The following is a 9036-nucleotide window of genomic DNA, read 5'->3' as shown; positions in this document are numbered from 1 at the left end:
GTGAGTATGAACGTTGCATTTGTAGATGCTGTGAAAATGTATGTGTTTTATGTGCAGGTTCCTCACATCGAAGGAAGGTATTGCTACCTACAAAGGCATGATACATAGCACAGCAAAATGTGTTCTATACCAGAGGTCAATGATGATTAATAGCTAAAATGTTTTGGTTGTATTGTTGCTTTTAATTTTACCATTATGACCATTACCAGAGACCATTTCCTAAAAAGTCACCTACATTACATTCTGAGAAAATAACTAGATTTTCTTCATAGGTAAGGAATATGTCAATAAATCTGTGCATTGTAGAACATAATTTGCAGCTATTATTTATTGACATTTAATTATTTCTATTCTGGTTTTAATTACCCATTATTTGTTTCTCAGGGCAAATTTATTTAATAAGCATGGTTTATTCATTCTCAGAGTTGCCCATGGGAAAAGAAGGAGCAGAATTTGGCTGTTTGCTCTAGCGCTGGTTGCGTTAGGCCCTGGCTGTTTGTCCGGCATGGTGAGCTAGCCCGTGCTGCAGCTCCTCCAAGAAATGTAAGAACAGGGAGCGAGGAAGATGGTCTCAGTTTAATTTTTTCTTTCATAATCCCTGTGACCAAATGTGAATTTTCCTTCTGGTAGTGCCTTAACTTCATTACATAAGTGAAATGAATTTTAATTTGAAGAAAGACAAAAACTTAAAATTATTTGGTTCTAGTGGAATAGCAGATGGTATTGAACATTTTGCCAGGTCTGCACTCATTGTTGGAAAGTCTTATGATAATACAAGAATATTGCTTTCTCTGTGTGTGTGTGTGTGTGTGCGCTTTTGGTATCTGGTTGGTTTGTTACAAAACGAGTGCATTGGAGTAATGTAAAATATTTGTGTGTTTTTGTTGAGAATCATCCTCTGAAAGTGAGCAAGAACTAGCAAGTGCAGCAAGCAAACCAATAATTGTACTTGCTCTTCTCCATTTCAACACCGTACAGTAAAATATACGTGGGTATTCATTCTAAGTAAGCGAAATATTAGCAGCCTTAAATTAAGAGTCTGCAAATAATATAAAGTATTAGTGTGGTAGAAAAATGAAGATTACAATATCAAATAAGACTAACATAGTGGATTGCTGTAGATAAATCGACTTTCTGCGTATTATGTTTAGGCAGGATTAAAGGAGCAGTTTCTTACTCTATTTTTTTCCCCTGGGCCTCTTGCTGCGAAACAGTCAAGGGGGAGAGGTTATTCTTGAGTTGCTCCGGAGTAGCACTCAGAAGTTAATCACGAAGAAGCTGTGGCTGGATCATCAGCCGCTCTTGATGGCGGGTCAGAGTACTGAGCCTCTCTCGGACAGATTGGTTTCCAAATATAAAGCTAATGTAAAACTTCAGGGAGGTCAGATTTTCCACTGAAGATTTTTCCTGCAAAAAGCAATCTTACACTCTTCAGGGATATACAGTATCTAATAGCCACAGAAAAAGCAGAGTGCTTTACGAGAGACAAATCTCTGTGAGTGAGAACCTTGAGAAGTAAAATAATATGTGTATTTGAAAACCAGGTGTATACACTGGAACGATAATTGAACATGTTGTGGTGGATATTATATTCGTTCATGCCAACAGTGTTTTGGGGGTCTTTACAGCTATAATGGAAAAGGAATATATAAAAATTACTTCAGTTTTCAAACACATGCTATACAAAACTTAAAGCAGCCAAGTACTTGTAGGACTAGAAATGCTTACTGTCTTGAAAAAAGTCCTTGAGAGAGAAAATAAATGGTACGTACACGTGTCCAATTTGCCAATTATAAAATGTTAAGTAGAATATGCATTTAGTTCTGTGATTCATAGTGATAAATACATTTGTTAGTGTTCAGAAGTAGAATGGAAGGGGTTAAAAATGCAAGATAATGGGTGTTGGTAGAAATAATGTAGTTCTACAGCTCAGCAGATTTTCAGTGGTGACCACTCCTATGGCCCAGGGTATTTAAGGCTTCATAAGATGTGTGCATTGCTTCACGTCAGTGAACAAAGGAAGCAATATATCAGGATGTATATAGCATAGGGTAAAAACCTATTACAAATTAGTGTATATATACAGAATGTACAAATTTTTGCATGATATAGTGTATGTTAGTTATATAAATAGTCTGTGTATATTTATAGTGTATATGTGTATATATGTGCATACCTATTTGTAAATATATCTACAGTGTATATATAAAAAACTGCAAGCCTTGTTAATTTCTAAATAACTACCCTGCTGTAAGATGTGCTTTGAAAAAGAGCCTAGAGAATGAAAATTTTAGAGACTACCAAACTGAAAGAGTTTATGTTCATGTTAAGGCTGTTGAGTTATAGATGAGAAAAGGCACAGGAGCCTTGACTGTATTGCTTTTCTTGGTGATATATTAAGAACTTTTGGGTTAATTCTACTTCCAGCAAAGGTTGATGTTTTCTGAACAAACCATTAAGCCTATATCAGTTGTGGAAGAAATACCATTTCTCCTGCAGCCCTTCTTAGACTTGAGTAGGGTAATGGTTTTTATGTACTCCCTTAGACTCAGCTGTCAGCTGAGGACAGGGTTTAACTTCTGCAGTGACTAATACAAGCATCAGGAATGCTTCTTCATCACTGAGCCTAGGAACTGCTTTTCCTGTAGGTTTTTCTTGCTCTGACTTTGTAATTCTGTGCATCAAACATGAATATTCAATCCTATGTCTTTCAGGTTGTTAATTAAATTGTAAAAGAGGAGAAATAATATTTTACTTACATTTGAACAAGGTTTATTTATGTTAAAATATCCTCTTTTTCACTTGTTTGAGAAAACTAAGTACTTGAGCATAATTTTGTGTTGGTTATGAAGAGAATAAAATTCTTACAATACTTAAACTTATGTTAATGTTCTTTTGTCTGATCTCCTTTTCTGACTTTTTTCAGCTTTTATCCCATAGCATTTTAATTTTCTTTCCTCCCCCCCCCCCGCCTTGGGAGGAAGGGAAGGAGGAAGAAGATGGATTTAAGTAGTGGAGTGAACAACAAGTGACACACTAATTGCATATCTGGACAAATTTATTAGCTTATCTTCCAATGGTACAAATTGCTGCTATACTTCAGTATCCAAATATGAAATATTTAATGTGGTTTAATAACAGAATATTGAAATTTTATTGTTCCTTTGAGTATAACTATTATCTTTTAGAGTTCACGAGAAAGAAATGTGAACTTCTGTCTTATCTAGAGCTCTATTTATCTGATAAACTTCTGCAAGTGAAATTTCTGTATTTTAGGGGTGTAATACTTGATCACAAGTCTGAAATTCCTGACGTGAAAAATGCTGTAAAATTATTCACTGATATTTTCATAACATTTGTCATAACATGTTTTATACCTCTGTGAGTTTTCAAACTTTAATCATCCACAGCTTCCTTAATTTGTGAATTAACTTTGTGGAAAGTGTTAAGAAAATAATCCAATTAAATTTCAATTTTTTTCTTTTTTTTTTTTCTTTTTTCAGGGAAATTTACCGAAATACTCGCATAACTCGCTGATGGTTCAAGCTATAAAGACTAACTTAACAGATCCAGATATACATGTGCTCTTCTTTGACGTAGAAGCCCTGATTATTCAGCTACTGACTGAGGAGGCCTCCAGACCCAACACTGCACTCATTTCTCCGGAGAATTTACAGAAAGCCTCTGGCGGGTCTGACAAAGGAAGCTCCTTTTTGACTGGTAAACGAGCAGCCGTCCTCTTCCAGCAGGTCAAGGAAACAATCAAAGAGAATATAAAAGAGCATCTTCTTGATGATGAAGATGAGGATGACGAATCGATAAGGCAGAGAAGAGAAGACGGTGACCCAGAATATCGCTCTAGCAAATCTAAGCCATTAACTTTATTAGAATATAATCTAACCATGGATACAGCAAAGCTTTTTATGTCCTGTCTTCATGCCTGGGGCCTGAATTCTGTTCTAGATGAGCTTTGCCTTGATCGTCTTGGCATGCTTAAGCCACACTGTTCAGTGTCCTTTGGCCTCCTGTCTAGAGGAGGCCACATGTCTCTGATGCTTCCTGGCTATAATCAGCCTGTAGGCAAACCATCGTATGATAGTGTGGAGCTAGGAAGGAAAATGTCTGTTACGGAAGGACTGGGAAAGGGGACGTACGGTGTGTCACGCGCCGTCACCACGCAGCATCTCCTGTCTGTTATCTCACTGGCCAACACACTGATGAGTATGACCAATGCAACTTTTATCGGAGACCACATGAAGAAAGGTCCGAGCAGGTACGATGAATATTCACTTGAACTTGTGATAACTTTCTTTCAGATTCTCTATTCTAATACAGCATTTTATTTTGTTCAATTTTACTGTGGGGTTTGATGTGTTAAATGGCTATGAAAACCTTTGGTACTTAGATGGAACTGAGCGTATTTCTTCTTTCTTGAATGTAGTATTTTATGCCAAGATAACTCCATTCAAAGCAATATAGTTATGTAACTTACAACATTAATAGAAGATGGAGTTGTATTAACATATGCGCCGGTAGGTCTGAGAGACGATTTTCGTCCTCCTTTTTAGTGCTTATTGTTTTTAAAGAGTTTTTATAACGAGTAGGTCGAATTCTAAATAAATCAAAATGTACAGATGAACTTTTTATCACCAAAAAATAAGCCTACCTAGGAATTGTAAATGAGATATATATTTTTTTTTCCTGTCAAACTGACTGGTTTTTATAGCATTGCTTTTCAAAGTTTGTTTAGTCACAGAATCTTTAGCAAATAATCTCTCTTTTTTCTTTTTTTTTTTTCTTTCTCTTCCCCTATCCTCCTCCTTCTCCCCTTTCATGTATATTTTGTGTTTAGGCCACCTAGGCCAGGCACTCCTGAGATGTCAAAAGTGAAGGCACCTCCTTCAACTTCAAGTCATGCAGCCCAAGGACAAATTAAGCAAGGTAAAAGTCACTTGCTTTGGAACAATTTGATATGTCATTTCAGCTCTTGACACTGAAGTTATCACCTTACTATCAAGTGATAAAAATATTGCTAGCTTCTGTGTTGGAGGAAAAAGTAGTGTAACATTCTAGATAAAAATTTTAATGACTAAGACCTTTTTAAGAATCAATATAAGATGCTGATACTGTCATGAAGTCATTCCCTGACAATGGATTTTTGCATATTTTAAGTGCTCCCGAACATTCTGGTGTTGAGGTGATAGTAAGAGGTTTAAAGTCTGTAACTAAGGGCTATACAGACTAATACAAAAATGTTTGCTTATGTTATAAACTAAAGCATAAAGGTAAACACATGTAAGTAGTATGTATACGTTTCCTCTCCTTTTTATGAAGGAGGAAGAAATTATTTTATTTTAACACTACTTTTATGGCTGTTGCTATTTTCATCACTTGCAGTTATGAAAGGTGGCAGCGGATGATGCTGCAGGATCCTTTAATAGTCTGCATTGCATCTTTCATAAGTATGATGGTTAAGTACAGGAAGTAGAACAACATGTGATGTGAAAGAAGGATGTGCACAAGGTTAGACATGAATTTTCGAGTGGAGTGGAGAGGGGACTAGAGCTTCGTCCGGGCAGCAGGAGCACACGGAAACAGTCCTGCTGGGACTGGAGAGATGGAGAAGGAGGAGGCACCGTCCTGCTCGCTCTTTAAATTAGAGCTGCAGTTTGATGGGGTAAATGAACTACTCCTCTTAATGCCAAAAATAAAGTCAGTGTAAACCGCCATGATGTGGCCAGTTCTGACCGGAGCCCAAAACTAAGGAGCAAGTGAACTGCTGGGAAGAGTGTGGGCCGACTCTTGGAGGCGGCTGGCGCTGGCTCGAGTGGGGAGCGAAGGCAGCGCAGTGCAGTACGCCTGCGCTGCCCGGAAGGGGAGGGCCAATATTCGCCCGCTGGGGATGACAGGGGAATAAAATCCGCATGGGACCAGTTGAAGGTTGCTCGTGGCTTGAGGGGAATGTATCTTTGCAACCTTTGTCATACATGTTTTGCTGTATGTTAAAACAAAGAGGAAAGGTATACGCATCATTGCTCTTCTTAGAGTTCTTTGGGATTTTTGTGGATGTGAGCCCAGCTGTGCGTGTATACTGTAGGGCAGAAGAGGAAAGGGTTTTCTTTTTTTCCATAATGTGTTTGGTTATTTTTTTTAAGTAATCTATAAGGCAGATATCCTTCAGGACTTATTTGAAATTTCCTTTGAAAATGGCAATTATCTTTCATTTTTAACTGTTAACTATTAAAACGTTGTCTTTTCAAGCTACAGGAATATGGAGAAACTTGCAATTTGTAAAATAATTGCGTTTTGCAAAATATAAATACTTTTCCATTGTAGTATTTACCACAATGTACAGTCTTTAAAGATGGACACTAAAGACATATGTACATCTTTAAATATATTTTTAGACTGTGGAACTGCTCTTGTATTAGAGAGCTAGTAAGCACAACAGGTAACATATATCAACTGTGTGATTTTCTTCACTCGGGTGCAAAAAAGGGGGATGTTTATATCTGAGGAGGAAAGTTGCCCATCAGCAACATTTGTGTGCATATATTATTTTCCTAAATATAAGCATTAATTTACTGTGATCTTTGGTTGGAAAGGGAAAATCAGTTTCAGGAGTGCTATGCATCAAGCTTTTTTCGTGATCAAGGGTGCTACATAAACAGAGAAGTAGCAGTCAATAACAAGCAGAAATAAAAAATCAGGGCTGTTGTCTCAACATGTGGAGCTCTTTTGGTTTTGGTTTTTTGTTTTTGTTTTTTTTTTTTTTTTACAGCCATTTACTTTTCCTCTTTGAAAGATAATTATTTGAAAGGTCAGGATTTCTCAGAGGTGGTGTCTATGTGGCAAATTCAATGCGAGAAAAAACATTCGTCACAGAGAGGGTCTTTGTGTGTTGTTTTTGAAGATATAGTTCCATTATGGTTTTTCTTTCCTGAATGACAATTATGTAACTTTTATTTGAAACAGCTTTGCTAATTTTGGGGATAGATGTACTTCAGTTACCTGGTGGAAATATTTATAACTTCCTGAGAAACAATTAATAAAAATTAAATTCTGTGTTCTGTCAAAAATATAGAAAAATACTCCTGTCCTAAATTGTCATCTTTTTCTGTGTCTGGTGGCATGTCTGGCATGCTCTTGGGGGAAGATGGGTTTGTTTCTAAGTGGTACTCCTAGGTCATAAGTTTCCTCGGTGTCTTACTTTTACGTCCCATTGCGCACTACTTGCAGTATCTTGCTACTCATAAATTTCTAGTGCTACTGTTCTTAAAAATCAATTGGAGATACAATTAATGCATTTCCTGACATACTTGATCTCCATCAATTTGACCTGTATTTTTCTTGATATGAGCTCAGCTACAGGGCCAGCTGCTTCCATTACAGTGATTGTTGTAATTACTGATGTCGGAAGAGAGCTGGCAACCACAACAAAATGAGGCAAAAAAGAAACTTCAGAGTAAGACTTTAGTTTCAGTATGGGGTGGGTTTGTGTTTTTACAAACAATCTTTTTCATAAAATAAATAGCTTTTTTTATACATCTACTGAAACTAGGTTTTGCTGTTATGAAGTGATTTACGCTAGTAGTCCTGTCACTGTACACGTGCCATCGTGATGCATTTGTGTGGAAAGTATGGAAAAAGTAGTTTTGATGCAGGTGTCCCACAGTAACAAAAGAAGTTCACTGCATGAAAAGCAAACAGACCGTTCGGAAGACAATGCTTAATCAGTTCAGGAGCTTGAACCCATTGTTGTTCTGCAACGGAATAAAAGAGGGGGATTAATTTGAAGATGCTTGTGCATGACATATGGTAATTTCTCTATAGGAAGCAAGTGTCAGATAATGACCTCTAAATCTCCACGTTGACCTCAGGTTGTAGCATGTGTATGCCCTAAGGTCTGCGCATCTTTTCATGTGATAATATTAAGTCATGAAGCATTAGTGGAAGTATAATGTTTAGAACTGCTTTTAAATTACATTTGCACCAACAAATGATGCAGTTTATGGAATAAATGTCGCGGATACTGTTTTGAGTAACACACTTGAACTGTGCTCTTCTGTAGTTGCTTGTCTGTAGTCTTACACTGTGCGCTTTGTATGCTTCTGCTTTAGATTCTTAGTCCTTTCTTTGGTATAGGCTTAAAATTGTTTGAATGGAGACACATTTATTAAAACGAACCATCAGTAATACATTCTGTGACATTTAAGAGTGACAGATGGGGCAGCCGAGGTTTAAAAGGGGTTATTTCTAGGGTTTGTAATGAGTAGTGCAAATTCCAAATCTGTCTAAATATGGGAAAAGCACAAGAAGAAGCAGTGAAACTCATGTTTTTAAAATTCATAGTCAACCGTGCTGTCAAACCAAATCTAGCTATCTAAAGACACATTTGCAATCGCTTTATTTACAGGTACTTTTGTCTTTTCAAACGATGCAAGTTTCTGTTAGTGTATCTGTGTTTCTCTGCAGTTGCATGTCTTCCTCTCACTGGCATTGCACTTCTTGTAAAACCTAGAATTTTTTTAAGTTTAATATTATCACAGTTTCCTCTAGTTTTTTGTTTTTCATTCTTCAGTGATACTAATCTGTTTTTCAGAAGCTGCTCTCCTCACTTTCCTATTTTTTTCTCTTTATTTCTTCTTCTTTCCTCTGCAAGTTGCTCCTGCTGTTTCTTCTAGCACTGAAGCTGGTCACTCTGGCTCTGACACTGCTCCTACTTTACATACCTGTTTCTTAGTCAATGAAGGTATTCTTTCCTCACTTTTCTATCTGTTTGTCTTTTACTTTCGACTAATGTCCTTTATCATTGTTATGACATGACTTTAATTTGATCTGTGTAGGAATTTTTCTTTGCAAAAGAGAGGGGCAATGAGTTTATTTTTGTATACTTTGCCATTAATGCTGGTAGAGGGTGAGCAGATAGTTTGTGTCTTGGACTGTCTGAAAACTCAGTTCTCAACTAGTGTATCAAAGACGATACTTCGGATCTCGTTTGGGTTTGCTGTTGTCTTTTGACAAAAAATCTCAGCC

At 36.9% G+C, this 9036-nt stretch overlaps 1 protein-coding gene across 1 annotated transcript in view; it reads left to right on the top strand.

Annotated features, from left to right (window-relative positions):
* Window positions 1-9036, top strand: part of WDR7 (WD repeat domain 7) — a 133897-nt gene that overhangs the window by 22304 nt on the left and 102557 nt on the right. Inside the window, exons 14-16 of the mRNA XM_009323058.1 lie at window positions 3504-4273; window positions 4853-4941; window positions 8663-8752. Of these exons, the coding sequence (XP_009321333.1) occupies window positions 3504-4273; window positions 4853-4941; window positions 8663-8752 (949 nt within the window). The remainder of the gene's footprint in view (window positions 1-3503; window positions 4274-4852; window positions 4942-8662; window positions 8753-9036) is intronic.

This window comes from Pygoscelis adeliae, unplaced genomic scaffold, assembly GCF_000699105.1.
Source record: "Pygoscelis adeliae isolate BGI_AS28 unplaced genomic scaffold, ASM69910v1 Scaffold174, whole genome shotgun sequence".
NCBI classification, from domain to species: Eukaryota; Metazoa; Chordata; class Aves; order Sphenisciformes; family Spheniscidae; genus Pygoscelis; species Pygoscelis adeliae.
This window is presented reverse-complemented; position numbering and strand designations above follow the sequence as displayed.